Genomic DNA, 27,558 nt, shown 5'->3' with positions numbered 1-27,558 from the left:
GCCTAACTATATTAGACTCAGGTGTTACGAGTGCTAGCTTTCTCTCGTCTCTCTCGTCTCTCTCGTGTCGTAAATATGTATGTGCAAATCAGAACTGATTGCAAGCATATTTTCATAGCGAGGAGAATTCGATCCGCGATCAAAACAAAGCTGGAGGCTGTCTAGACGTTACAGAAGAGCACAGAGAGTCAGTACACCGAATCAATCATTTCGTCTGATTGCGTTTGTTGGGGGCCAAAAAGGGGTCATTGTGCGTGGAATAGCTCAGGTATATGCTTGTCTATAGTTTTGAATGGTCGTGCATCCGGCATCCACGACTTGCCCACCCTCTACCTCGATTCCCTTTGAACTCATGGTTCCAACCTGAAAGGCTAGAGGTCCTTGGATCCCCAGGGAGAAAGAGGAGAGGGAGGAAATCGCTTGCCGATTGAACGGCCGGAGTGTCGTACGAAAGCCATGCACTGGGAGGTATCATCGTCGCTTTCCGGAGAGAGTGGGCAAGGGGGGTTTCAGGGCGTAGCATGAACAGGGCGACGAGACTAACCTTTTGACCTGGTCGAAAAATTCCAGAGGGCTGATTCCGGGATGCACACACGCGCTGAGAAACAAGCGAATGTACCCAGTGTTGTGAGAGAACAGTTCAGGCTGCGAGAGGTCGGTGACAAGAGAAAGCGAGAAACGAAAGTGAGAGGAAAGAAGGAGAGAAGCGAACGAATCTCCAAGTCTAGACGTCCGACTGTCGCTCGCCGATTACCCGACTGCGATCCGTTTCGCTCCCACTGTGCCGCGGACTCGGCTCAGCCTTCTCGCGTCCCGATGACCGACATTTATTTCGAGTTCAGTCAACACCTGCAGAGCGCGCAGGCGGGCGAGTTGGACGTGTTGACCGATGATTCCGACAACTTGCTCGCGCGCTGGGCCGCCATCTGCGATCAACAGCGAGTCGAGTCTCTCTCTAGTACATCTACCCTCGGTCATGATTGAGCTGACCCGCGATTTGCACGCACAGGCTCGAATCGCTCTCGTCCGAATTCGATCCCGATTCGATTGATGCCTGGACTCTCGAGCGCAACACCTGGCAGCTCGTGCACGCACTCTACTCGTGAGCTTCAATATCGTGTTCCAGCACGGTTGAGAGAGCAAACTCTGACGTGACCTTGTCTCCAGCGAGCGACTCGATGATTCAACGCCTCCTCCAGCCGACCCTGCGTCCGTGGGCTCGAGCAAGAACCCGTACACCCCGCCCCTTTCAGTCGTCCAACAGGTTATCGAAGGGAACCGAGACTTGATCGAACTTTCCGTCAGTCTCGTTGCTACTTTCTTGCCAAACGTTCTCCTGCTTATTCCTCCACCTCTCGTCTGCCTCTTGCAGGCGATCCGAGATTGGCTTCATGCGATTCCGTCCTCGCTGTCCCCCGTCGAGGTTCGAAGAGGCTACCTGCCATACACGACCAACAAACTCAAGCACTTGAAGCGCACCGGCGCCCAACCACCGAAAGGCCTCGTCGATGAGCTCGACCCGGACGCAGTCACGAGAGCAGGAGGTGCACCAGAAGGCGCTCGACTGGAACCCGATGACGCCGTAAGTTCTTCATCCGCATCTCTCTCGCAGGCTCGAGGTCGGGCTCCTCATCATCGGTTCCTGAACAGGCGTACGAGCGTGCCTTGATTCGCACGCTGTACGAGTACGTGCGGACCGGTCAACTCGACCTCGCGCTCGACCTGTGTCGGCAATCGGAACAGTCGTGGCGAGCAGCGTCCCTCTCTGGAGGTCGACTGTGGTTCGACCCCAAATTGGCCCCGGGAGATGCAGACCTCGAAGAGTTCGATGCGATGGACGAAGAACTCGAAGAGAAGCGAGCGCGCGGAAATCGGAACCGAAGGCTATGGAAAAGCATGTGCCGCAAGATCGCTACAAGCGTAAGTCCTGGCGAGCTCTCAAGGCTCCCATCTTTTTTTCCTATACTTTTGTTTTGGCTCATCTGGACCACCTCCTTTGTAGTCTGCACTCGACCCGTACGAACGTGCTCTGTACGGCGCCCTGTCGGGCGATATCCCTTCGGTCCTCGCCGTCAGCACGTCCTGGGAGGACGTCGTGTGGGCGCACCTCAACTCTCTCTTCGAGGCCCACCTCGAAGCGTCCTTGACCGTTTCCGAATCTGGCCGGTATTGGAACCGAACGCCGCACTCGGTTGCACCTGCCCCTGCACAACTCGATTCGGAAGACCCGCTGTTCGCATCGATCAGTCAGCCCGGTGTCGGGATTCGAGGACAGCTCGAAGCGATCTTTGACAAGCTCCTGAAGAGTGACAAGACCGACTTGCAGCTCGCCGCAAAGAACCCGTTCCACGTCAGTCAGATGTACCTCATCGTCGACAAGATCGGACATCTCCTCGAAACGTTTGTCGAAAGACTAGAGTCTGCCGCGGGAGAAACCGAACCCGAGTAAGGTCGATATTTCGGATGCAGTCTTGGGATCGATCGTAGTGCTGACTTGGTTGGTCCCGACAGAACGCTGGCTCACCTCCTCCGCTTCTTCGCTCATCTCATCCTCGTTCTGCGTCTGCTCAAACAACCCCTGCCATCGTATGCCGCCAACCGAATCCTCGAAGCATACGTGCATGTCCTCGAAGCGAATGACCAGGATGAGGGTCTCATCGCGTTCTACGCGAGCTGTCTCGAGGAGGAAAGCGCAGTCGAGAGCTATGCCAGGTTCTTGCTGAGTGAGTCCAGGGTGCCACTGACTCACCATGCGAAACATTTTGACTCAGCACCTTGCAATGTGCGCCTCGTTGTACAGCTTTCGGTCCAGACTCGGACATCACCTCGCGACATGTCGCACTGCGGAAATGTCTCGACCACAACCTGTCGTTGCCGGCAATTGCACGACGGACAGTCACGCTCATCCTCTCGTCTGCGTTGTCCTCGAGTCCATCTCTGCCGAGCTCGGCGCGCGCACAGGCGGTCGATGCGTACGCCCGCGTCGACGCGTCCCAGCTCGAACTGATCCGGAGCCTCGAATGGCTCACGGCAGAGAAGGAGACCTACATCGACGCGCTCAGCGAAGCGAACGCTCTCACACGCTACTTCCTCTGTGAGTTCTCCCTCACTTCCCCGCTAGTAAGCAGCGGCAACCAGATTGACGCTCGTTCTTGTGACAGCAACCGATGTCCCGCACGCTGCTCTCGTCTTGTTGCGTTCGCTACCTGCCGACCTCTTGTCGACGTGTGCGTCTGCACCTTCGTCGTCGAGTCCCGCGTTGCAGTTGCAAATCCGCGAGCACCTCGACTACATTGCCCTGTTTACCTGTCACGATCAACACATGCGGTTCTCGGAAGTGTGGGCGAGACCTCCACATGCGCTTGAGGGCTCGAAAGGCAAGGAAAAGGCCGAGACAGCTCAGAGCAAGCTCGAACTACAGACGTGGACCGATGGAGTCGAGACGCTCGTCGATGAATTGTGGAGCAAGGTGCTTGAAGTGCTCGAGGGAGAATGGCTCAAGGGAGAAGTGGTGGAAGGCGTGCAGGTTGAGCAAGATGGAACCGGTACGACATTTTCTTCTTCTTCTTCCTCTCCGCTTTTCCCATGGCGTCCGAACGCGCGCAGTTTCTTCACTCATGCGCACCGAACCTCGGACAGGACCACGCCGATTGGCCGAGCTCGCTGCGATTCGACGATTGTTGATCCCAGATCTCGTGTTGCGGATGCATCACTCGCTCGTCTCGACGAGTCGCATCATCCCTTCAAACTTGACTCGAGCGTTCGACCTCGCGACGATCATTGCCGACGAACGGTATGGACTCTACCACGAGTTCATCCCGACCAACTCGAGGGAAGGAGCAGAAGCGAATTTGCTCAAGACGTATCTCGACGAGGTGCGGCGCGCGAGTCTAGAGAGTTCGGAACTTGGTCTAGGAGTAGTAGGAGTGTTGTGAAAATATACGAAACTTTGGAACCTCAATTCCCAATGTAGAGGGATTTTCATTATCCCGAGATGAAATGCGGTGCAAGGACAGCGCGCGTCGACCGAACCATCCGTGTCGCGATCACTCTCGCTTGTCGTACAACTTTCGCCAGCCACGGCATGTGGCGTCACCGGACTTGATGACGACCACCTCGCTGCCTGCCCAACCCGCGCTCGTGCTGACGTCTCCGCAGTCACGCCCAACCACGACGAATCCCACCTCGCACCTCGCGCGCAACAACGCTCGACCACTCGTCCCACTGCGGTACGACTCGCCCGGAACCACCTCGCGATCTCGCTCGCCTTCTCCGAGCCCTTCGAGGAGGCGGTTCTCGAGCACGAGTAGCGACCCATCGACCTCGGCCGGAGGAGGGCACGGGCTCTCGGCTCTCGCAGCAGCGGGACTCGGCCTCTTGTCCCTCCCTCCAAGTCCTCACTGCGATCAGCAAACGTTCGATCGACCTCTAGACGATGAGCAGGAAGAACTCGCGACCCCACCTCGCGCTCGTCGCAGTCAAGATCAACAAGACGCCCCCACAGACTCCGACGATGCCGTCGGAATCGCGAGGACGAGCATTGGGTTCCTCGAACCCGACAAGGGTACGAGAGACAGGGGACGCTCGAGAAAGATGAGTTTCGGGCTCGGACTCGAAGGCCGCATCAGACGCATCTCGTTCGGTGGTGGAAACGGCGGCGGCGGCGTCCGAGGGGGTTCGTTCTCGAGCACCGCGGACCTTTCCACGGTCTTGTCCACAGGTCAGTTCGCTTCCTGTTCCTTCTTGCTTCTGAAACCGCCGTGTCTTTGTCTCGTTTGATGACTAGACGAGTACTGAATGCTCTTCTCGGTGCGCTTCGACAATTCAGCGGGTCCTGCCCCAAGCTCCCTCACCAACCCAGTACCTGGACCTGGGAAAGCTCGCAAGTTGATCCGGCGAGCGAAAAGCTTTGGGACGAGCCCCCTCCTGGGAGGTACAGCCAACAGTTTCGAGACGTTCCCCTCTTCAACCTCCCCACCGATCGACACCCACCTCCCGGATCAGTCCTTCTCGCCCTACTCTAGTGGTGCACCTGGATCGAGTCGGGGATCGCGCACTATTCTGCCTCGCCTGACCACGTCCTCGCTGTCTCTCGCCTCGTCGAGTCACTCAGCTCATTCGCCCATCAGCGAGTCACTCGGCACCCCTTTGTCTCCCCTTCCGTCCTCGAGCGCAAATGTCGCACGAGTAGGTCATAGCGGCTTGGTGTCGTCGAGGCCATCCGAAGAGGCAACACCGACGAACGAGCCTGCTGGCACGTCTGCTCATCCCCATTGGCTTCTCGCCCCGATGGTACCCGGATCAGTGAGGCATGCCAGCGGAACGAGCAAAGGACCCCGTCGTGCATCGGAAGACACGTCACAATTTGGAATGCCTGCTTCAGAAACAACAGGCGATGTTCGAGAGACAGGGAAAGAGCGGGACAAGGGCAAGAAGAAACCTCCGTCAGCACTCAGGAGGGCCACTCTGAGCGTGTTTGGGAAGAGGGATCCGACGCCAACCGGAGGTTCGAGGGTACATGAAGAGGGGCCTCGGCGCAACTCGTTTGATCCTCCCGCTCCGTATTCCGCGCCTTCGATGACCGAATCGCCAACAGCCTCGTCAGCTCAAAGTCGCAAGAACAGCTCGGGCACGGGACTTCCGTCTCTTCCCTCACTTCCATCTCTGCAGCTGTCGAACCATCCGTATCGGATGTCCTGGACATTTGGCTCAGGATCATCTCCGACGGCTTCTCCAACTGCATCCCCCGCTCGGCGGCGCTCGAACGCTGCTTCCCCTCGCAGTGGCTCCCCTGGTCCGATCGCTCTGCCTGCACGTCCCTCTCTGACGATCTCGTCCGTCACTTCGACGAATGGCTCTTCGCCCTCATCACCCGTATCCCCTTATCCGTCCTCTGTCTCTTCCATCTCGCCTACGAAGCGACAACAGCTCGAGCAGCTGCCCCTTCCGCCACCCATCCTAACTCACACCCTCTCTTCCGATACCACCCGCACACTCGTGGTCAGCCTGCCTGCAAAACCCGCTGCCGCTTCTACTACGATGCCCACACCTCCGCCTCTTGTATCTAGGCCCTGTTCGCCCTCATCCCCACCATTGTTGAGACGCACCGCTTCGTACGCCGCTTCGACCTCTCCTGCGCCTTCTTCTCCCCTCGCCTCTCCTGCATTGCCTTTGCCCGTCTCGACCGACTCCTCGATCCTCGATCGACGGAGAACGCTTACCCGAGCGTCGAGATCGCACTCGGACGCTTCAGACCGGCGGTCACCTTCGCTTGCGACTCCCCCACTTTCGAGTGCGGGCACGTACGTCTACGGCGGCGGAAGAACCTCGGTCACAGGTGGACTAGGGGCACCGCCGGGTGGAGGGTACTTTGCGAGTGCGCACTACCGTACGACGGGGACCTCGGCCGTTCCCCGGAGACCGGGTACCGCCGATTCTCCTGCGAGCGGTCGAACGAGTGTCTTGGGATTCCCGAGTGGGTGGAGTAGTTTGTTTGGAGGAACCACCTCGTCGAGTGTTTCCACCCCGGCGAATCCTGCATCGATGTCGGCTAGAGGGAGCATGAGCATGTCGAGGTCGAGCTCGGCTGCACGCTCGACGCCGTCTACCCCTGGGGTTGAACTCGATGCGAACGAATTCGGAGCTCTGTTCGATACGAACTCTGGCAAATTGTCGAGACCTGGCACAGGACGCAAACGGGGTTTGAGTGTCGGGAACGGAATCTTTGGTTCTTCGACATCCTCGACCACCGCCGCGAGCAAGGACCCACCGGAGAACCGAGCCCGGTCAGGGAGTGGCAGCAGTCTCGCCAGCGATACCCCTCTCAAAGCTCCGGGCGTGCTCGGTCGGATGCGAGCTTCGACCGATCCGAACAAGCGCGTCAGTGTCGGGTCGAGCACGTTTGCTGGCAACGCGTCGAACATGTCTCTCGCCCTTCCAAGTGGAGGAACCGGTTCGAGACCTTCGACATCGGAAGGCGTTGCATCACTCTTTGGTGGCGGCGTCGGAAGCTCGACTGGGAATCGCAAGAGGGGCAGCAGTCTCAGTATCGTCTCTTCCGTACTGAAAAGTTCCACGCCGCCGACGCCGACGACACACAGCTTTCGTCAGGAACCAAAACCTGCGCAAAAGTACCCAACGCCGAGGCACGATCTCGACGAGACGCCTGATCAGTTTGTCAAGAGGTTGATCGAGGGTGAAGGAGATCAAGCTGAGGGCAGAGTCGCGAAAGGGGACATTTCTCGTGTTCTCTCTGCGAGGTGAGTTGTCTCTGCATTCGAACTCGCTCAGGACAACCGTGAGACGTTGCTGATGCCGATTTTCTCGTTTTTGTGCTAGTGCGGAACCTTTTTACGAGCAAGCCCTCGCTGCCTACCTACGCCTGTTCCCGTTCGGATCGCTCCCTCTGGATATCGCGCTCCGCCTGTTCCTGTGCTCCTCGAGTCTGCCTCCCGAAACGCAGCAGATCGATCGTGTCATGGAAGCGTTCGCGCGACGATGGTGCGAGTGCAACCCCGACCTCTTTGTCGCAGCAGACACGGTCGAGACCAACGATGCTGCAGCGACACTAGCTCGGGAGGGCCACGCTGCCGGGAAGACCAGAACAGCCGCGAGCGATATCCCCTACGTCCTTGCGTTCTCGATGGTCATGCTCAACACGGACGCATTCAACCCCAATGCCAAGAGCAAAATGTCTGTGGTCATCTGCCCGGTGTATGCCACGACCAAGACTGACATTTTTGGCAACGACAGGACCAAGGCTGACTACGTCAAAAACACTCGAATCGACGGTGTCAACACCGAAATCCTCGAAGTGAGCATGCCCTGCCACTGCCCGCACAGTCAACTTCTGTACTAATGAGTCTTCCCCGTGTCAGTACTTGTATGACCAGATCACGCTTGCGCCCTTTGTTTTCGTCGACGAGGACAATCCCGCTTCGGCCTTTTTCGACCCTTCTCCGACTCTCGCAATCAGCTCGTCTCGGAATGAACCGGTCACGCCTGGCGCCTCGCTCGCCGCATCGAACACAAGCAGTGGCTTCTTTTCCAGCAGTAATCAAAAGCCCAAGATTGATCCATATCATTTCATAGCGACCGTAAGCGAATTGATGCTAGTGTTCGTCAGTCCGCGATTCATGCTCATCACGTATTGTCGATCATGCTTCAGGGCCAAACGGCTCGGTTCAGGGTAGACGTAGAAAGTCATATCCCCTTCAAGAGCCCTTTCTCCTATACAGGCACAACTTCATTCTTCGTGAGTTTACCGTGCAGGTCAAAGCTCTCCCTTTCAGACGAGATCGATCCTAAACAGCGCCTTGTATTTCGCTACAGAACGCAACGTCCCTTCACGCTATTTTCGCGCGTGCGCCCATCTTGCGCGCCTCGGCGCGGACCCGCGCTTCGTCGAGAGCTCAACCTGCAATCCTTACCGAGGGCACTCCACAAAGTGCCGCGGAAATGTCCGCCACGCCTACTGCGACTTCTCTGGCAGGATCGCCTCTTGTTCCGACGGTCAGCACGGGCACGTTCATCGCCTCTACAGCACGGGACAATCCAGTTGTATCGAGTCTCAAGATCACCAAAGTCGGCGTTCTGAGCCGCAAGGAAGATCTCGCCGAGGGTGGCAGGAAAGCTGCAAGCCGAAAATGGAAAGCATGGACTGTCGTACTCACTGGCAGCCAATTGCTGTTCTTCGTACGTCCGACATCCGTCTACAAGTATTCAAGATGTGACCTGAGATTGACGTCTCGTTCTCTTGCACATCTACAGAAAGACGCGCACTTTGCGCAGTCTTTGCAGCAGAGCCTCGATTCAGCGGCTGCTTCGACGCAGCCTCGTCCAGACGATGGACACGTTCTCGTATTCACGCTTCAGACCCCATTCAAGCCCGATGCAGTCTTGTCCCTCGCAAACACGGCGGCTTTGTTCGATACAACCTATAGGCGGCATCCAAATGTCTTCCGCCTCGTCGCCCCTGCTGGACGGCAGTATCTGTTCCAAGCGCACGACAGCGAGGATCTCGATTCCTGGCTGCACGCGATCAACTACGCCGCGAGCTTCAAGTCGGCCAATGTTCGCATTCGACCGCTCCAACCGCCGACCTTGCGTTCTTCTACCTCTTCAACCCTGCCGCCGCCATCTCCGGCCATGTCGATCTACTCGGCTCAGACGACGCTCGAGCCTTCTTCTCGAATGTTGTGGGGCTCAACTGGAAGCACTTTTGCCTCACGATCTGACTCGCCAGATCTTTCAGCTCGCCTGGACGGACTCGCCATGACCCACCGGGTAGAGTCGACCGCGACGGTCCGCCCGACTACTTTCGCCAAGGATTTGGCGGATTCTCCGGCACCAATGAGCGCGCTGCGTCGCCAGCTTGACGAGTCTCGCGACGGCAAACCGCTACCTGAACTGCCCCAGGTTCCGTTCTCTCCGCCTCTTGTGCCGCTCGTCGTCAACAGCCGGGCGGATCTTCTCCGGGTCAGTCCTGCTCGTTTCCGTGCTTGCCGACAAGCCCAATAGCTAACGCATTTTTGACTTGGACAGACTCGTATCGATAACCTCGATGAAGCGATCGAGCGGACACGTGCTCAGGTCCAAGTCGATCTGAGACTCGCCAAGCATCTCGCGATTCTCACTCCATTCCGGTCATCAACGAGGGAGAGAGTTTTGACTGCGATTCCGCCAATCGAGAAGCGGGTTCGACAGACCCGGATGAGGTGCGTCAAACGCTCATGGCATATCTCTCCCAGGCCCGTGACGCGTTGCTGATCATCGTCAGTTGGCCTACAGTCTCGTCAAACTCGTGTGCTACCGCGAAATCCTCTCGCGAGACCTCCTCGTTGAAGATCGAGAGACTGAGCGCTTTGTCCGCCAACATTCCCTCCGCCGGGCTGGTTCTAAGTCGGTCCGCCCGCAATCTCCTCCGTGTCAGCATGATGCTATGTCGCCTCGCACACTGCGCCTCTCGCAGTCACAGTCTTCCTTGACCGTTCCTACGCCGTACGGTACCGCGAACGGGAACGGCAGCTGCAGCGAGACAGGCCGAGATTCGTTCGAGTCCGCAACGGAGTCGCTCAACCTGGGCGCACAGCATGCGTTCACGGATGACGAACTCGATCGATTGCAAGTTCGGTCCCCACCCCTCATGCAGCGATCCCGTACCGAGCAAGACTGGTCTATGGCTATGGAACACTTGCGCTCGCTACCCGATCCTCGATCCGGTCCAGCCGAGGACGAACTCGAGCTGCCAATGCACAGCGAACGTCCAACGAGTGCAAGCACTTCGAGACGGGCAAGCAACGATGCGGAATCGGGCGCCGATGTCTCGCCGAGCTTCACGACTGCCGCACTCGTCCCTGCCGAATCTTCGTGATTCGAGACCTGGTTGCCCGCAACTGCCTCTTCCACTGTATTTCGTAGTTGGTCGTTGTCCCTTGTGTTGTAACCATTCGCAATCCTTGGATCTTGCATCATGGATCGGTCTAAACGAGAGTGCAATCGACCCGCGAAAGCCTCCTCTCGCCGTGATCGCGAGTTTTTTGGTCTTTGCAACTTCGTATGCTTGTGCACTGTGACGTCATGTGGAAGCGATCGTTAAAATATCCGGGCGGCCCGGTCAATGCTACTTTTGACCCCAGAAATTCGCGAGCACCTCCGGCACGTCCTATCTTTCAGTCTGGCGATGCTCGAATTGGACGGGCGAACGGAGATAGAAGAGCATGGCTCAAGTTGCGGTAGACCTCCTGCTGTGAGAGACCTTGCATCGGCCTCGCGCTCAGACGCGTTCATGTACAGCTTCAAGCCAACCTCGACGAAGCTGGACAAACGATTTTCTGACTTTCGGGACTTGTCGCACTTACTCCAGTACGGGCAATTTGTGCGTCACGTCTGCGATACTGGGCTCTGCTGAACCGTTTACGCAATGTTCGCGATGGAGCGCTCGGACCCGGCGGATGACGCTCAACACGCACCTGTCACGCGCGATCCTCCTCCGGGTGCGATTGATCCGATACTACCGAGGCTATGTCACGTTCGTGGAGCCCGCTCGGAAGCCGAGATATGGAACCAGATTGGGCGTTGTTCGGTCTCGGGTGCTCGATACACGGCGAAAATTCGTGGAGCCAAAGTCGCCGCGATACAGGCGCCCCACTCGTGCCCAGCGATTCATCCTTTCTTCTCAACACTCGCGCCTCTCTTATCCCTGCTTTCGACTCTGACGCCTTTCAGCACTTAGCGTCTGTCGATATGAGCGCATTCGATACAGCGCACGCGTCCGATTTGAACCAGCTCAGCACGACCAACTTTGTGCTGTTGACCGCCTTTGTCGCGATCGCATACCTTCTATGGAGCTTTCGGGATGGACGCGCGCTCGGTACAAGGCCGAGACCCGACCTCTTTTCGCCGCCGGGCCAGCAACACCTCTTCCTGGGTGATGTCGTGGGCCTGATCAAGAACCAAGATAGAGCCATGGAGCGTGCGCACATTCCTCTTGCCAGACTGCATAACTCCCTGATCTTGATGTCCACGAGTGGAACAGGCTTCATGGAGTCGAAAGCGGCTCCACGGCGACCCGAGGACAAGGGGAAAAGCCTGACTCTGACTGCGCCATGGGGCCGTCGTATGATCGAAGTGTCGGCACCGCATGTACGACACTCTCATTACTTTGTCCATCGGGTCAGTTGCTGACTGTAAGCTTGCTCGTTTGCCCAGATGCTCGAATACGTTCAAAAGACCAATTTTGCGAACTATGTCAAGGGTCCCCTGTTGTATGTTCAGTCGGGCTCTTCCGCAAAGCATTATTCTGACTGACGTGATCTCGATAAAGTCACCGCAACCTCTCTGGGCTATTGGGAAACGGAATTTTCGTTGTTGATGGCAAAGAGTGGCACGCGCAGAGAAAGGTGAGCTCCTTTCGCGCGCGATGGTTGCTGCGTCGAATTGTCGAGAAGGGCGAGAGCGCAGCGTGTTCTGCCTACAGGAGTACGCACTGACCGCTAATGTTCTTGGGCTTCGTTACAGGCCACCTCTAAAATCTTCACGGCAAACAACTTCAAAGGTGTCATCTCGACCGCGATCGGGTCCAATATGGAAAAGCTCATGACCATCATCGGGCGCCACGCCGACAGCGGTGAAGTCTTTGATCTGTCAGAGCTGTTTTTCCGCTTCACCTTGTCATCCTTTTCCGAGATGGCATTCGGCAGCAACTTTGGCGCCCTGTCAACCGAGACGGACAAGCCCGTACCATTCGCAAAGGCTTTCGAGTGAGCATGGGCTCTTCTGCCAAACGATCACATCGAAGCTGACAGAGAACGCTCGGACCTCTGCAGTTACGGTCAGGTCGTCATGAACCGACGTGAGTGGCAAGCGTGCTCGTTCGAGCTGATCCAGAAGCTGACGATTTGCTCGGGTCCTGATAGGCTTCACCAAGTAAGGGTGTCATCTCGCCTGCATCAAGGCAATGTCGGCTGACGGACACGGCTTGCTGCAGTCCTTTCTGGAATGTGACAGAATGGTTTGACGGTACTCGCGCCAAGATGAACGCGGCAAACAAGGTGATGGACACTTTTGCATACAAGGTGATCCAGGAACGCGAGGAGATGGGCAGAGGCAACTTCACGGGCGCGCAGAAAAAGGAGGCCGCGGACAAGGATCTCCTGAGCTTGTACATGGCGCTTCGCGACGAGAACGGCCAGCCCATGAATCGTACGGCTCTTCGGTATGTCGAGAACCAGTTCCGCATCAGACACCAGCAGCTGATTTTAAGCCTGCAACTTGACAGCGACGCTCTGATGAACCTCATTATCGCCGGCCGGTGCGCAATTTTCTCTGTCAAATACAATCGTTCGGAGGTACTGACAGCCTGCTCGTTGACAGTGATACGACAGCTCAGGCGTTGTCGTGGACCTTCTTCCGCCTGATCCTGCACCCCGAGCTGATCGACCCTATCCGCAAAGAGGGAGACGAAATCGGCCAGATCGATTACGATTCGTACAAATCACTCGTTCAGACTATTGCTGCTTTTAACGAGGGTCTCCGGCTGCATCCGAGCGTCCCCAAGAATGGCTGGGAAGCACTCGGGGACGATCACATTCCCAACGGACCGAGGTGAGCTCGGTTTCAATCGTTAGATGACAGCTTGAGCTGACGGTCTCTGCGCTCGGCAATAGGATCGAGAAGGGCGATATGGTGTTCTGGTCAGACTGGGCTATGGGGCGCGACAAATCTGTCTGGGGTCCCGATGCAAGCGAATACAAGCCTTCACGATGGATCGAGCCTGACGGCTCTGTCAAAAAGGAATCCCAATTCAAGGCTCACTATTTCAACGGTGGCGCCCGGCAGTGCGTCCCTTCTCCGTTCCTTTGTCTACAACATTTTGAGCTGATGGTTTAACGCGATCTTTCACAGTTGCTTGGGTGAGCCCCTCCCGACCTCCTGCAAATTGCTCGCTCCACTTTGAACTGACCTTTGCTGATGCCGACAGGTATGAATCTCGCCATGTACGAGGGTGTCAGTGTACTCGCTGCCATCATTCGCGATTTCGACGTGACTTTCGCTCCGGACTATCTCGAAACGACCGAGATGACCAATTGTGAATTCTCGCCAAGATACGCCGGGGCTCTTACTCTTTCCATGGCTGCACCCTTCCGAGTACGTGCGACACGACGGAGGAAAGCCTGATTAGAATTGTGAGGAGGCGAAGAGGCGTTTGGAGAACCTGATAACCCAAGTCTCCTTTGTGAGGGTATTCGGCTCAGGGGGTACGAGGCGCTGGTGTTCAGGACCTCGTCATTGTAGATATAGGACGAGGAGAATGAGGGTCTCCAAAGCAGCTTGTACATATCTGAGTTTGTGAAGTCTCAGATCATTCTGTTTAGTATGTCAAGAGAGTGGCGTACAATCCCCTATAACAGCCAAGTCAGGCGCAAGCCTGCAAGGACGATACAATTTGCGCGACCTTGTCATCTTCGTATGATCCTGCGCTGTTCCATACCAGCGGTGTTGCCCATCGACAGAAGATCTCGTTGCCCTCGCGTCCGAGCGGTCCTGCCTCGAGACCGCGACCAGACTCGGCAATCCGCGCGAGTTGCTGCAGTCGGCTAAATGGAGGTCTGACATTCTTCGAGATGGATCCATGGCGCAGAATCGAGGGAACGAGGTGATCGTCTCTGTAGATGTTCGGTTTCTCGATCGCGAACAGGAGAGAAGACGGGTCAGAGAGGCTCGTGAGGTCCTCGGCTGAGAGAGAGAGAGAGCCGGACAAAGTGTCAGTGTGCGGGCAACGACTCTTTCAAGACAGAGCTCGAGAACCCACCAAAGTGCAACTCCTCTTCCTCGAGCAGAAGCTCGGTCAAGCCGGCCCCTCCGTCTCGCAGGCCAACCTCCACCGCTTTGCCTTCCACCAGCTTGCATCTGGCCGCTTCGTAGCCAAATTCCCTCGTCTCGGAATCGTCGTCCTGCAGGAGGCGCACGACACACAGTGCGAATAGGGATTGCTGAGCAACGGCGAGTGCTCTCCCATCCATCTTCCGACGAAGCACGGACAATGCGAGCGCGGCAGACTCGCGCGAGTCAACCGACTGGGTGTAAAGGAACAGATCAGCACGGATCAGGCCAGGCGCGTGTGGTATCGAAATACTTACTTCGATCGGTCGACTCCATCGCTCGACCATGGCAAGCACAGCATCTCGCTCCGAATCGGCGTCGGCCATCTCGGCGAGGACCGGCATGAGCGCCTCCTTGAGCGGCACGTCGGTGGCTTGCTCCTGTACCGTTCTGATGGCTTGGAAGGATTCGGGCTGAGGCGCAGTTTCCGTCGAGCATTTGAGGATCTGGGCGATAGAGATCCTCACGTCCCCTGCTTGCGAGCGATCGAGCAGACAGCTTTGAAGGACTGGTCTGAGCGCATCGACAACGGAGCTGCTGGTTTCGGACAACGCAGCCAATTGCTCTACAGCTTCGCGCTTGACCTCGAGTGATCGACCCGACAACGCCGCTTGTACGAGCTTCTGCTTCTCCTCGAGCGAATTCGAGGCTTTTGACAGAACTTGCCAGCAGGATCTGAGGTATTCTTCGGCCGAGGGTAGGTGGTAGGTCGAGTCGCTCCATGTCTCTGCCTGGACCAGCGAATTCGCAGCGAAGTGGTAGACAAGAGATGACGAAAGGTTTAGGCTCGAGGGAAGATAGAGGGCGCAAAGGAGGAACGGCGAGAGCACCGCGAAAGGCTGCGCGGTCGTCGAGAGAAGAGGAGTCGCTAGCTGGAGATAGGCAGTCGCAACTAGATACGACACGGTCAGTAACAGCACAGGGGAATCCGCAAGACGCAAGCGAGCTTACCCCGAGCTTCGGCCTCTTCGCACAGAGGCGGCACAGAGCGCAGCAACCGCAGGACCTGCCCCACTCGACCGTGAAGCTGAGCGAGGCAAGAGTGCTATCAGTATTTGCACATGCACCTGTGTGGGACCATCGTGACTCACCTCGTTCTTGTCGATCGTGTTCAGGTCGCGCTCGATGCTGGCCAGAATGGTCTCGCAGTATTCCGGCACTTGTGCTGGGGGCACGAGACCTGTGAGCGCATCACCAGCGGCATCTCGGATCTGCATAGTCAGAACACTGTCAACTCGGACTCCCAGGCGAGTTGAAATCAACTGAGGCGCACCTTCCAGACTCGACTCGAGGCACAAGCAGTCACGAGAGGGACGAAAGGAGTTGTCAAAGACGTAATGGGATCTTCTTGTCCCGCCGTTTCAACCGAATTAGGGGTTTGAAGCAGCGAGATGAGCATCAGAATGGCAAAAATCGACGACTGAAGACTCGATGTCTGCAGAAATGCAGGATTCAGCTACATGCCAGTCTCAGTGAGGAGGAAGAAAAGCGGCACATACAGGCGCTTGTTTGAGACTCTCCTTCCAGCCCCGCTCAAGCTCGTCCCGTAGGACAACCTTGAGGGTCGGGTATCGACCGAAGAAATCATCGATCGTCATCCTATTTCCGAGATTGACCCAGTCGCGATCGAGGTTTGTTCGGCGTGCATTGAAAGCTCGCGTGATCAGCGAGGAAAAGAGCATCATCGCAACATTGCGCAGAATCCAGCTACAGGAAGCGAGATCTAGAGGTCAGCACAGGAACTGGCAAGGCATAGTGGAGAAAGGACATACTTGGTGGACCAGAACAGACTGATGCTCAGGAGAAACGCGCGCTCAACGAAAGGCCCGATCACTCCCGCACATTTGGCATCGAGGAAGGCGGTGCGGAGGGTGTTCATCGCGTGAACACGGCTTTCATCCGGCACGTCGGCCGAAGTCGATTCTGCGATCTCGAATAAACGCGAGAAACCGTCCTCGAATGTCTTTCGCGAAGAGGGGAGGATGGTAGTCAAGAGTCCGACGAGGAGATACGGAATCGCAGCTGATCGACGGGTGAATGAGATTCGCGAGGAGACGATCGAGTCGAGATGGTACTGAAAAGCGGCAGGAAACTGGATCAGCCGGATCAAGTCGTTGGCAGAAGAGAAAGCGTACATTGAGCCATTGAGCAGGCAATTTGCCAAGCTCGGGCCAGTCCTGGCCGGCGATCAAGAGCACTCCGGCTGCCCGCGCGTAGCACGGGTGAAGAGTCATTGCTGCACCGCGATGACGGATACGTCGAAGCCAATCCGCGAACAAGTCGCCCATCTCGCAGATCTCGTCATATTGCCAGACAGACCGGAAGGCGTCTGTGCCGAGCTCTGACGGTAGTCGCAGGAGAGTTTCGAGCAGCTCGCTGTAGACAGAGCAAGGATGAGCTTCAAGAGACGGCATTGCTGTCTCGAAGTAACTGGAGTGGAGGCTGACCTCGCTTCTTTCACCGAACGCCAGCAAGCACTGAGGATCACCCTGTACTGGGGACCGCCCATTCCCTCTGCTTCGCTGCCGAGCACCTCGTCCTCGCCGCCCTCTGTCTCGGCAAGACTCCTCTCGATACGGATCGCCCGAGCCTCCTCGGTGTCCGCCTCGTCTTCCTTTGCGGCTTCTTCGAGACCTTTCGCGGCCAAGATGGGAGAAGTGACGTCCCAGATTCGCTTGACGGTGTCGAGTGCTCGACGGAACAACTGCTTGCGTTCCTGCGGCGTAGACAGGGTCTCGTAAGACGAGGCTGGAATTGAGACGAAGAGATGCCGCAAAGCGAGAATCGTGCCGTGCATCGGAATCGTCGAAGCAGCCTGAGCGAGGTTGCTTGAGTAGACTGACAGTTCATGATCTGCGAGATCGAGAAGGGACGACAGGAAGGCAAAGCCGGCAGGTCCGCTTGAAGTCTGCTCCGTTTCTGTCCATCCACCGATTTGTCCGAGTGTCCAGTCCGCGAGCGAGGCATCTCCTTGTTCGACACTGTCGAGCACCCATTTCCGCCACACGAGTCCGACAATGCCTGCACCTGCGCTGGCATCCGCCTCGCGACCGCTCCTGATCATCCGAAGAGCAGGTAGCAGCAATTCCCGCTCGGCCCGCTCGGTACCTTCGGGTCCTTCGTATCCTGGGAGAGGCGAAGGGAATCGTTCGAGCGTCGAGATGCAGACAGCTCGGGCGGCTGTATACGTCGAGAGGAGCTGACGAAGCAAGGTGTGGGTTGTTGTCGGGCTGACCAGATTGATCACGAACGGCCAAGGAGCTTCGTCTGGGTTACCATTCTCGGCCTTGCCTTGCCCGCGAGCGAACATCGGAGTCTGTGTCGTGGGCGTTTTACGGTAGGTCGAGTAACCTGTAGTCGCTTCCCGTCTGCTCTTCCCCTCGCCAGCAGCCTTCCTGGCCTCGTAACCATCTTCGACTCGATAATTGGGGTCGAGCCGAGACTGGAACGCGAGATCGAGCATGCGAAGCGAGTTCATCTTGAGCCGGTAAGGCCTTGCCGGATTGAGGTTCTCCTTACCGATCAGGTTCAACCACCATTCGAGCCAGCTTTTGACTGCGGCGACATACTCCTGTGCAGTTTCCGCGCCATCCTTGCCCTTGTTTGCAGTGCGCTGGGCTTTCCACGCCGAGTCTCGCAAGCGAAGGAGGAGCTTGCCCGTGAGTCCGACCGTCTGCATTCGGAATTCGCCATCTTCATCACCGAGGGAGTACGTGTAGAAGGTCTTGAGCAGCGAGAATGACGAAGTCGGGAACGGAAGAGCCGTCGAGGACGCGAGAACGATGAGCGACATGGCGTTGGCGCGAAGTGAGGGCGTCAGGCGCGTCAAGGTACCCTCGAGGAGCGAGATGGGGAGATCGATCTTGGGCGACGCTTCGGGCGAGGCTGTCGTCGAGTCGAGTCGTACTAGACTGAGCGAATTGCCGACGCGGAGAAATGATAGCGCAGCTTCGAGATCTTCGTCTGCGAGGGTTTCGACGTTCGATTGAGCCCCCTCCCGAAACAAGTAGCCTCCTTGCGCCAACAATTCCTTGAACGCTTCCTTCCGCTTCGTGCAGATGGGCGTAAAGAGATAGGTACAGATACTTTGTCTCGCCTTGGCACCGTCTGTGGCCCGACAGGCTTCGAGAACTGGCTCGATCCAAAATCGCTGCGATGCTCCGGCTCCATTTCGCTTCTGTTCCGCCCAGCATTTCTCGATCCAGGCCATACCGACCTTGCCAGCGATAGGTGCACTTTCCTCGCTCGCGACCATGCCGTCGACGATACGTCGTGCGATGCCCTGCTCGACAGTGCCCTGTCCGGGAGAAGCGGAGAATTCGGCGAAGTAGTCGAGATCGTGGTGAGGGAGCAATGCTTCGAACGAGTACAGACTGCGCTTGTTGTTCCATGGATCGGCAAGGATCTTTGCTTTCAGCTGGTGCGAGACCTGGGGGACATTGAGGAGGGACGGGGCGGCCAGCGCGAGGAGGATCACGAGACAGCTCTTGAGCTTCGATTGGATAGAGATAGGGTGGACGTCCCACGCTGTATAGAGGGCGGTCGAGAGCGAGACGAGGAACGGAGTCGAGAGCTGGTTGCGCACGGCGTCGGATTCTTCGGGGAAAGCACCATTCGAGATGATCGACTTGGCGCGATTCAACAGGTGTTCGAGGGCTTCGAACGCAACGAGAGTGGTGGATGGTACGCCAGACCCTTTCGTTGCTGTGTGAATGACCGAAGGAGGCGTCGAGAGGACTTCGAGCACGAGACTGAATGCAGCCGCTTGATTCAACGTTTCACTGCCGTAACGATCTCAGCAAAAGGACATTCTACCGCGGTCATACAGGATCATACTCACGCGCTATCCGTCTGCTCTGCTGTCGTTGGCGATGTTGCAACTTTTCTTTTCTTCGACTGCTTGACATCCTTGACGAGCCGATCGCGCAAGGCAAACACCTCTTCAGCTTGACGTCCACCGCGGGACGGAGCTGGAGGTGCGGGCCCCATGTCGAGTTTCCGGATACGAGCCGCGCTGTGCGACGTGTGCAATGTTACATCGCAACTTGAATCAACACTTTGTGCATATAGTCACTGCAGGCTGCGACATTCTCACAAACAGTCCTACTGTAGCAGTGTTCTCAACATTCGAGGCTCGACGCCAATTTCTTCTGGACACGCTGTCAGACTCTCTGAGAAAATGACTCGCGACCTTTCGGAATCCGCGGAACTTGCGTTAATTGGCATGTATACCTCTTGTGTACGGCGAATTGAGGTCAAGTAGCCCAAGGGGCCTTCGTCGTGGCCAAGGATGCGGAGGTACGCGTGGTCGTTGCACCCTCCAAGACTCCGAGTGGAGAAACGTTGCGATCGACAGCGCCTGCATCCGGCGCCAGCGTTCTTCGGTTCGGTGCACTTGACCCGGCTGCCATAGAAGAGACAGTTGTGCGAGGCGCTCGCGTCGGGAACAAGGTCGGCGGGGCAAACTGCGTGGTTGAACCCGAACTGGGCGGAACCGCTTGGGGAGTTCGACGTGCGGCTGCATGCGACAATGTCGTCATGCCTGCCCGTTGATTCGTGAGGGGCTCATGTATCCACGGCGCTCGAACCACATTCGCTCTTTGATCGTGTTCACTTGCCGTGTCTTGATCGTCGTCCCCATCATCGTCTCCTTCTGTGCCATCTCGACTCGAACCCAATTCTCCACAATCCTGACTCCGAATCCACCTGATCGTGCTTCCGAAGCGTAAGTGTTGTACGACGGGGACCTTGGCAAGAACCTCTTCGCGATACATCTTCCACAACCCGGTTTGTACCTTGGACCAATTGGGAACGGTCGACGCAATCTGGTGCAAGAGAGGAGAATGTTCCGAGAAGGGTCCAGTCTTGAGCGTGTGGATATGTAGGATCGAGGAAGGGAACAGGTACGGTGTCGAAAGTGGGAGAAGGGTGTGCGGTTGGAGAATCTGACTTGGTCTGAATGTGGGATGATCTGCGCAAGCAATTGTCTCGCCCATCAGTGATCAGGAAACGATAGGAGGGAGATTTGTTTCCGTGTTACCTATCAACTGAGAAGCGCCGAACAGATAGACGAGATGTTGATGGTCATCGAGACCCCAGACCCCTTTGCTCCCGGCAGGCTCCAGCTTGAACACTCGCTGCAACTTTCGCACGAGGTCGATGTATGCTGCAAAGACTCGCAGCACGACGGCTTGGTTGTCTCTGGCCGTGAGGACCCCGACGAGCCTCAACGAGAGAAGCCAGAGCAGGAACGACAGCTCGTGCCCGGTCCCATAGTCGAGCCTTGCTCCGGAGCCGAACGAGGCGATAAAGTTGAACGAAAGTTCCGGAACAATGGAACCGAGCGAGGTTGAGGATAAGAGCGAGTGCTGAAACTCGTCATTGCGCTATCGCATCGCGATTTCTTCCATTAGGTTCTGATTCACTGGTCTCTGACAGAATAGCAAGCAACTGTGACGCACATTCTTCACCCGTTCAAGCCAGTCTCGAAACGCCTTGTTACCGAACCGCTGTGGGGTCGTTTGGAGGGGAATCTCGTCGATCCATTGCTCTGCCTCTTTGACAAATGCTACCGCCTTAAGAGTAACCTGCCGAGCTCGATTGCGGTCAGGAAACAAGCGGTCAATCACGGGCGCGCGAGTTGTCATCGGGAAGGAGCGCACCTCGCTTTCGTAGCAGTCTTCCTCGATGCTCTTGCCTTGTACCGAGTGACAAAGTTCAAGTGTATATGTCTCGAGGTCTGTGTAGGCTTTCGAGGAGAACCATGGGTCGATATCGGCTTGAGTGAAGATCTTGCGTTTCGGACCTGATGCATTCGGTGCGATCGTGCCGCAGTCTATATATTCGAGCGGTGAAGGTCTCGGAAGGTTGCTCGGCATGGTGAAGGGGCCGGTATTCGGCGACAGCGAGGAGAAGATCGGGAAGAATGGAGAAATGGGGATCCGAAAGATTAGATCCGGTATCAACGATTCGTTTTCCTGCAGCAGCATCGCGTTCTCTCGTTTACAACGGCAGATCCACAGTGTTCCTTCTGCCACATCGAGACATAGTCGAGCGAGAACTCCCAAAAAATTGTCATTGCGCTTGCGCTCAAATACAATGCTTAGAAAATCCTCAGGCCACCGGCTTGAACCTCATTCTGGGCATTTCCGTCTTCCTCTACGTCCATGCCATCCTCGTTCGTCGCAGCGATGGCCGGAGCCGAGCCGTTGACGGTGCGACCGAGCAGCGAAGCGAACAGTTCGTCAATCTGCTCGTCGTGCCAAGTCGCTAAGAGAGTCGTTGCAAAAATGTCAGCGAGGGGTCTGCGTCAGAAAGAGGTACCGCACAGAGCGTACCAGCTTCGATAGGAATCATGAAATTCTGAATCTTCTCATGGACGTGGTATCTAACGCATTGCCAACCTTGATCAGCCGACGAACCAAGCAAGCGCAAGCGATCTGCTGGCGGGAGGAAGCTCACCGAATCTTGCGTCCTTTACTTGCACGAGTATCGACCTGCTTCTTGACCTTCTTCCCCCGGGCTGATGCCAGTCGCAGTGTGTTCATGGTTGCGTCGTCTGTTTGGATGATACAGCTAAAGGTCAGCAGCCGTTGCTTGCAAGCAGGAGAACGTGACTCGACTGACCAAGGTCCAACATGCGGCTTTCGACAACTTCCCGAAGCAATTGCTGGTAAAAGTCGTTGTCGTCGAAGCACTCGTCATCAATCTCTTTGCCTTTGTCTCCAGCAGTCTCGGCGTCCTCGATCGGCACGAGTCCTTTGCCGCCTCCTACCACTTGACCTTCTGCCCGCCTCACTCGCGTACGTTTGATCAGTCGTTCCCGTTCGGACGACGACAGCGAATGGTCGATTTGGGCCATCGAGTTTTGGTTGATCGCCTTGAATTTCTTTGATGACGATGTGAGCGATTGTCCGGAAGCAGCAAGCACCTTGTCGGACCATTTCGTGACAGTCTGGCGCAAGAACGGTTCGAGCCTGCAATGACCTCCTTCCATAACGTGAGTCGAGCTCGACAGCAGAAAGCTCGGGGAAAGAAGCATAATCGACTCACGTAGTCTCCAGCTTCGCGAGGTCCTTGAGAGTGTCGAACATCCAGTCGTCTGTGTCTCCTTCTTCAACCGCTCGTCTCTTCCTCTTGCGACTCTCGCCAAAGCCGTCCTCGAGCTCGACCTGCTCGTTCTCCTTGACCAGCTCTTGTCGCAGCGAGAAGAGCTCTTCGCTGAGGGAGGCGAGTTCGGAGAAAGTCGATTGCACTTCCGAAACCAGTGAAGGGTGCGAGAAGTAGGTCGGTGCGAGGAACGGTTGCGGCAACAGGTTTGATGAGGTTGTCGCCTTTTGCAAACGGATACGAGACTCTAACAAATTGTCGCAGAATGCCTAGGACGAGATACCGCGTGAGTGGGCGATATTTGAAGGAATGAACAGCAAGCCTGGCGAGACTCACGAGTTGCTTCTTGACATCCCTGCCTTTCTCGACGTCTGCACTCGCGGCTTGTTTGAGCTCCTTCATCATGACTCGTTCATCCTGCTGCTTCGCTGTAGCCTTCTTGGCAGGTTTCGCTCGCTCTTCCTCCTCTTCTTCTTGCTCTTCTTCTTCTTCTTCTTCGTCGTCATCGTCGTCTTGCTCGTCCTCATCCTCATCGTTGCTGTCTCCGTCCTCTTCCGAGTCGCCTTCTTCTTGGTCCGAGTCCTCGTCCGATCCCGCCGGTCCAAGCAGGTCTGCAAACTCTCCTTCGTACACTTCCTCATCTTCCTCGTCGCTGTTGTTTTCTTCGGCACCGCTCTCTCCCTCTGAATCATCATCCTCGTCCTCTTCGTCATCGTCATCGCCGTAAAGTGCTTTCCTGCTTGCTCGTTTGCCCTCGTATTTGGCATCTACGATCGCTTCCCCTTTCTTCCTTAATCGACTCTCTCTGCAAACGCGCATCGACAAACTCGAGTCAGCGGCCCGATAGGTTGATAGCTGTCATCGAGTACGTTCACAACTGACCCAACGTCGACATAGTCTTGCCTCGCTGCGTCGAGATCTTTTTGTTCGTCGTTCTTCTCGGCATTGTAGGTAGTGTACGAGTCCTCGGGGTCAAAGTCTGCCAATGCCCAAGAATGATTGTGAGCTCGGCAAGTCCCGACAGCACGAAAGGACGCGTCAGAGAGGAAGCGAGAACGCACCTTGAGGAGTTGGTTGTTCAATCTGAGCGAGCTGCTGCGCCAAAGTCAATCGCTCTGAAGACAAAGAAAGTACGTGAGTATACACATGGGCAGTCTACCAAGCAGCAGTAGACTCACTCGACATGGTGGTAATGAGAAAGATGAAAGTAGCGATCGCAACTTCGGAAAAAGTTCATTTCGGCTTTCGCTCAACATACAAACCTATCCGACCTTGAGTGCAGCAAAATTTCAAGTACACGATGTACAGACTCTCGACTAGACTGTTTGCGAACGGCGCGCGACCCGTGTCTCGAATCGCACTTGGTTGCAACTGTCATCTCGTTTCAACCCTGCCGTCATCTCTGGTCGCCTCTCGTCGATTCTCAAGTACTCCGTTCCACTACGAAGCGCCTCCTGCTTCAACGGGTACCCCGATCGGAAGGATAGATCGCAAATTGCGCATCATCTTTACTTGCACCGCCCCAGTTCCAGTCGACGCCCAACACTCTGAACCGGGGAGTCCTGCTCGACCATGCGGTCATCGATCGAGTCACGAGTTTTCGAAGAGGAGTTACGAGAAGGGAGTCGTGATTGTGCAATGTCCCGAATGCAGCAATCGTCATCTCATAGGTAAAAACAGGTTTTCCCTTTCGAAAGACCCTTTTGACGTACTCGAAGCATCACTGACTTGCTTACGGACAATCATCGTGTCTAGCCGATCACTTGCAATGGTTCTCACAAACTCCTTCACCTGAACACCCGACCGGTCAGCCGATAGGAAAAGAAACTCCTCGCACGATCGAAGACATTATGAGGGAGAAAGGCGAACAAGTCAAGTGGATCGACGAGGGTGATCAAGGCGCAACTCTCGAAGTTAATCCTCCGGAAGAACAAGGGAAATGAAAAGCGAGAACAAGAAACACAAAAACAAAATGTAGATAGAGCGTAGAAGAGAACTAGGCCATGTTGTAGCCTGCAACTGGATTTCATATGACTGATTGCATACGATAAGAACGCATTCGAGCTTGATCCTGTACAGAGTGGGCTCAACCGACACTCGCTCGGTGCAGAGGCCCCCAAGCTCAGAGATTGCGTCGACGACTCTCGCTTGACGCGCTCGAAAACAAGCATTCGCGATGGGCTAGAGTGTTGATAATGACACAAGGCTGTAGAGTATAGGAGAGAATAAAGAAGGAGAGGCAGTGGGAAGAACAAGCAGTGCAGCAAGCGCGCACGAAAGAAAAGAGTTCAAAGAAGGAACGAAGAGCGAGCAGCAAGAGGGGTCAAAGCAAAAGGTAGGGTGCAGGAAAGGGTAGTGTTGCAGAGGCAGTTCTCAGCGCAATGCGTTCGCCCGGTGAAAGCTTTTTAAGCCTTGACCTTTTTGCTCTTCTTCTCCTCACCGTCCTCGTCCGCCTTGCGCTTCTTCTTCTTGTCCTTCTTCGCTGGCGAGGCAGACGCGTCGGCTCCCGCTGCTGCTGCCTCCTCGGCGGCCTTCTTGGCCTCCTTCTTTAGTCGCTTGCGCTCCTTCTTGGCAGCCTGTCGTATCGAGACTCCTGGTCAGTACGCTGCGACTCTCGTGCGTAGCAAGTCAAAAGCTTACCTCGTCGTCACCCTCGACCTCGCCGACAACGGTAGGTTCGGCCTCCTGCTTCTCACTCTTCCTTCGCTCCTTCTTCTCCTTCTTCTCTCGCTTCTTGCGTTCCTCCTCAGTCTCTCCCTCGACTTGCATCGTGACGACACCTTCGTCGTCTCCCTTGCCAGGTTCGACTCCAGTCGGCACGAGGCTGACCGCATCGGCTCCCGAGTTGTACGACGCTCCGTTGCCTGTCGGTTCGTACCGTTTCTGCTTCTCGCCACCGTTCGCCTTGGAGAGCGAGCGCAACGAAGTGTGACCGATGCCGGCTTCGAGTTGGCGTAACCGAGATTCGAGTTTGGCACGGTTCTCGATTCCGATCGTTGCCGAGTCGAGCGACGACTTGGAGTCGGCGTCGGCGAGCGCGTCGAGACGGATAGAGAGCGCAGCCTTGGTGGCGACCATGCGAGCCATCTAGACAGAGGAGCGTCGGGAAGGGCATCATCAGAAAAAAGAGAAAAAGAAATAATAAAAAGGGTCCCCACGACCTCGCCGTTCGACGAGCTCGCTTCCTTTTGCTACAGGCGTGTGCGCAAGACGATGCTGATGAGATAGCTCACCTTTCCCTTGAGTTTCTGCGGCGCCTGGCCGACAAGCGAGGCATGAAAGATCAGGCCATACTTAGGCGTGTCATGCTTGGTTTTCTTGATTTTTTCGAAATGGAGACCACCAGCGGATGCGTCAGTCATTTCTGATACAGGGCAAAGCATTCCGGGGGCGAGGAGAGGCCCAGGAGAGGTAAAATGACCCCCGGAAGCTGCGAATTTCAGGAAGATGAATCTGAACGCACCAGGGCACGGAAGAGCGCCTTTTCGGCTCCGAGGATCTGGACGGTCGACGCCGGGTGCTTGGCGAGCGACATGAGGGAACCGGCGTGAGCGATGAGGCGAGCACCGACGAGTTCACCAACGAGGGCAGTCAAGTTGGGCGCGATCGCGGCCATGCGGTTGCGCAGGTACTCGTACAGCTCGGTACGGTACTGAGTGATCGAGATGACCTGGTCGCACAAGAGGTGAATGTGGTCGAGATCTTGTTCCGAGATTTCAGTTCCCATCGAAACGGCGGCGGCCGACTTGAGCGTCTCTTCGAGCTCTTCGGGCAAGACGTGCGAGAAGTCGGTCGTGTTGTAGTTGGTGCGGAAACCCATCGCCTTGACCACCTTGGCGTAGGTGATGTTTTCGGTAATGATCTTGCCCATCTCGGGGAAGTGCCATCCGTACCATTCCTACAATTGGACGATGTTAGCAAAATGCTTTTCGTGTTCAGGAGCGTCTTGCAGATGCTCACCTTGACCCTCATCGAGTAAATGTTGATCTCCTTGTCGAGGTCGTCGAGGAGCGCGATGGCCTGGACGACCATGGTGTCGACCTTGTCGGGCGAGAACTTGAGCTTGTAACGCGAGAGCGAGTGCGAGAGACCAAGCTCCATGGTGGAGAGGTCACGAGGGTCAATGTCGCCGAGGAGCGACGAGAGCTGCTGACGGATTCCTCGGTAGAGGTCCTGGACAGTCGAGTCGGAAACAACCGAGATTCCCTCGAGCTTCTTTTGGATAGCACCAGCTGCACGTCGATGAACGCATCAGCACATCTGGCGTGTACAGGTCCAGGTGGCGAGAGAGACGAGGTCGACCCACCCAACTTGGGCTCGGAAACGGCGAGCTTCTCGTTCTTGAGCTTCTTGTTGCCGGTGATCTCGTCCGTGAGGAACTTCTTCAAGCCCTTGGACACCTTGCCTTCTCCAATGGCGGTCATGTCCTCGACGGCGGTCGCAGTCGAAGTGAATCGGTGGATCGCCTGGAGCTTGACGCTGTCGGTTCGGACAACAGCACCTTGTCAGTACGAGGTGCTTCCTATCCCCTGCATGTCTGTATGCGAGATCCTCCAGCGCCGCGGCTCGAGAGGATGCGGCTGAATGCATGCACTTTGCCCGAATTCTTTCGTTTCCGCATCCAGGTCCACCATAGCGGCGAGTCCTGCCTCTCAGAGATCGTAAAAGCCTCTGACCCAGCATATGGGACGTCTGGAATGCTGCTCAGCACGCCCGCAGTGCCCAGGATGACGCCAGGGAACCAAGCTCGACGCAGAGAAGAAAGTTTTGGATGACCCAAGTGGATGACCCAAGAGGAGCACAGGAGGGACGACTGACAGGTTGTTGGCGCCTTCCTCGGTCTCGAACTGCTTGTGGATGTCTTTATCCTCAAGCTTGCCATCCTTGATCTTGAAGAGGGCGAGTCCGACGGCGGATTCAAAGAGGACGAGCATCTTGGGGGTCGCGAGGACTCGACGAGTCGAGGGCGAAAGGCGGTTCGGGGAGGGGTTGAAGAAGAGGAAGAGCGCCGAACTGAGGTAGCCTGAGAGCTACTGGTCGATCCTGCCGGGCCGCGAGAGATGGAGA

At 56.3% G+C, this 27,558-nt stretch overlaps 7 protein-coding genes across 7 annotated transcripts; 3 read left to right on the top strand and 4 right to left on the bottom strand.

Annotated features, from left to right (window-relative positions):
- Positions 1-816: 816 nt before the first annotated feature.
- Positions 817-10,372, top strand: JCM15063_001302 (uncharacterized protein; the record flags this gene model as incomplete). The annotated part of the gene is made up of 20 exons (XM_076678271.1): positions 817-938; positions 1,010-1,102; positions 1,168-1,300; positions 1,373-1,582; positions 1,651-1,920; positions 2,003-2,445; positions 2,512-2,723; positions 2,801-3,094; positions 3,162-3,545; positions 3,640-3,875; positions 4,078-4,720; positions 4,829-7,259; positions 7,339-7,692; positions 7,753-7,813; positions 7,878-8,096; positions 8,168-8,254; positions 8,332-8,694; positions 8,770-9,477; positions 9,544-9,716; positions 9,790-10,372. The coding sequence occupies 20 exons, from the start codon at positions 817-819 to the stop codon at positions 10,370-10,372; spliced, it is 8,019 nt and encodes a 2,672-aa protein (XP_076534531.1).
- Positions 10,373-11,244: 872 nt separating this feature from the next.
- On the top strand, positions 11,245-13,677 carry JCM15063_001301 (uncharacterized protein; the record flags this gene model as incomplete). The annotated part of the gene is made up of 13 exons (XM_076678270.1): positions 11,245-11,473; positions 11,537-11,643; positions 11,710-11,765; positions 11,825-11,900; positions 12,019-12,260; positions 12,327-12,352; positions 12,417-12,426; positions 12,488-12,715; positions 12,779-12,811; positions 12,874-13,104; positions 13,167-13,337; positions 13,405-13,412; positions 13,481-13,677. The coding sequence occupies 13 exons, from the start codon at positions 11,245-11,247 to the stop codon at positions 13,675-13,677; spliced, it is 1,614 nt and encodes a 537-aa protein (XP_076534530.1).
- A 238-nt stretch (positions 13,678-13,915) lies between these two features.
- On the bottom strand, positions 13,916-19,371 carry TRM732 (tRNA methylation protein TRM732; the record flags this gene model as incomplete). The annotated part of the gene is made up of 11 exons (XM_076678269.1): positions 13,916-14,235; positions 14,312-14,576; positions 14,640-15,274; positions 15,334-15,409; positions 15,474-15,593; positions 15,656-15,817; positions 15,882-16,089; positions 16,155-16,456; positions 16,518-16,758; positions 16,830-19,163; positions 19,223-19,371. 11 exons carry the CDS (start codon positions 19,369-19,371, stop codon positions 13,916-13,918), a joined length of 4,812 nt encoding a protein of 1,603 aa, XP_076534529.1.
- A 266-nt stretch (positions 19,372-19,637) lies between these two features.
- Positions 19,638-21,260, bottom strand: JCM15063_001299 (serine/threonine-protein phosphatase 2A activator; the record flags this gene model as incomplete). Its single annotated transcript, XM_076678268.1, has 4 exons — positions 19,638-20,353; positions 20,423-20,768; positions 20,844-20,969; positions 21,045-21,260. 4 exons carry the CDS (start codon positions 21,258-21,260, stop codon positions 19,638-19,640), a joined length of 1,404 nt encoding a protein of 467 aa, XP_076534528.1.
- A 224-nt stretch (positions 21,261-21,484) lies between these two features.
- JCM15063_001298 (AATF family protein) lies at positions 21,485-23,676 on the bottom strand (the record flags this gene model as incomplete). The annotated part of the gene is made up of 9 exons (XM_076678267.1): positions 21,485-21,651; positions 21,720-21,769; positions 21,844-21,940; positions 22,009-22,358; positions 22,435-22,760; positions 22,828-23,296; positions 23,374-23,470; positions 23,553-23,606; positions 23,670-23,676. 9 exons carry the CDS (start codon positions 23,674-23,676, stop codon positions 21,485-21,487), a joined length of 1,617 nt encoding a protein of 538 aa, XP_076534527.1.
- Positions 23,677-23,791: 115 nt separating this feature from the next.
- ZIM17 (Zim17p) lies at positions 23,792-24,434 on the top strand (the record flags this gene model as incomplete). The annotated part of the gene is made up of 2 exons (XM_076678266.1): positions 23,792-24,161; positions 24,247-24,434. 2 exons carry the CDS (start codon positions 23,792-23,794, stop codon positions 24,432-24,434), a joined length of 558 nt encoding a protein of 185 aa, XP_076534526.1.
- Positions 24,435-24,896: 462 nt separating this feature from the next.
- Positions 24,897-27,425, bottom strand: NOP58 (RNA-processing protein NOP58; the record flags this gene model as incomplete). The annotated part of the gene is made up of 7 exons (XM_076678265.1): positions 24,897-25,067; positions 25,132-25,578; positions 25,725-25,808; positions 25,955-26,389; positions 26,452-26,723; positions 26,798-26,970; positions 27,310-27,425. 7 exons carry the CDS (start codon positions 27,423-27,425, stop codon positions 24,897-24,899), a joined length of 1,698 nt encoding a protein of 565 aa, XP_076534525.1.
- Between the last annotated feature and the right edge of the window lie 133 nt (positions 27,426-27,558).

Source organism: Sporobolomyces koalae (assembly GCF_050403365.1).
Source record: "Sporobolomyces koalae JCM15063 DNA, S_koalae_JCM15063T_v1_ctg13, whole genome shotgun sequence".
Classification (NCBI taxonomy): Eukaryota; Fungi; Basidiomycota; class Microbotryomycetes; order Sporidiobolales; family Sporidiobolaceae; genus Sporobolomyces; species Sporobolomyces koalae.
This window is presented reverse-complemented; position numbering and strand designations above follow the sequence as displayed.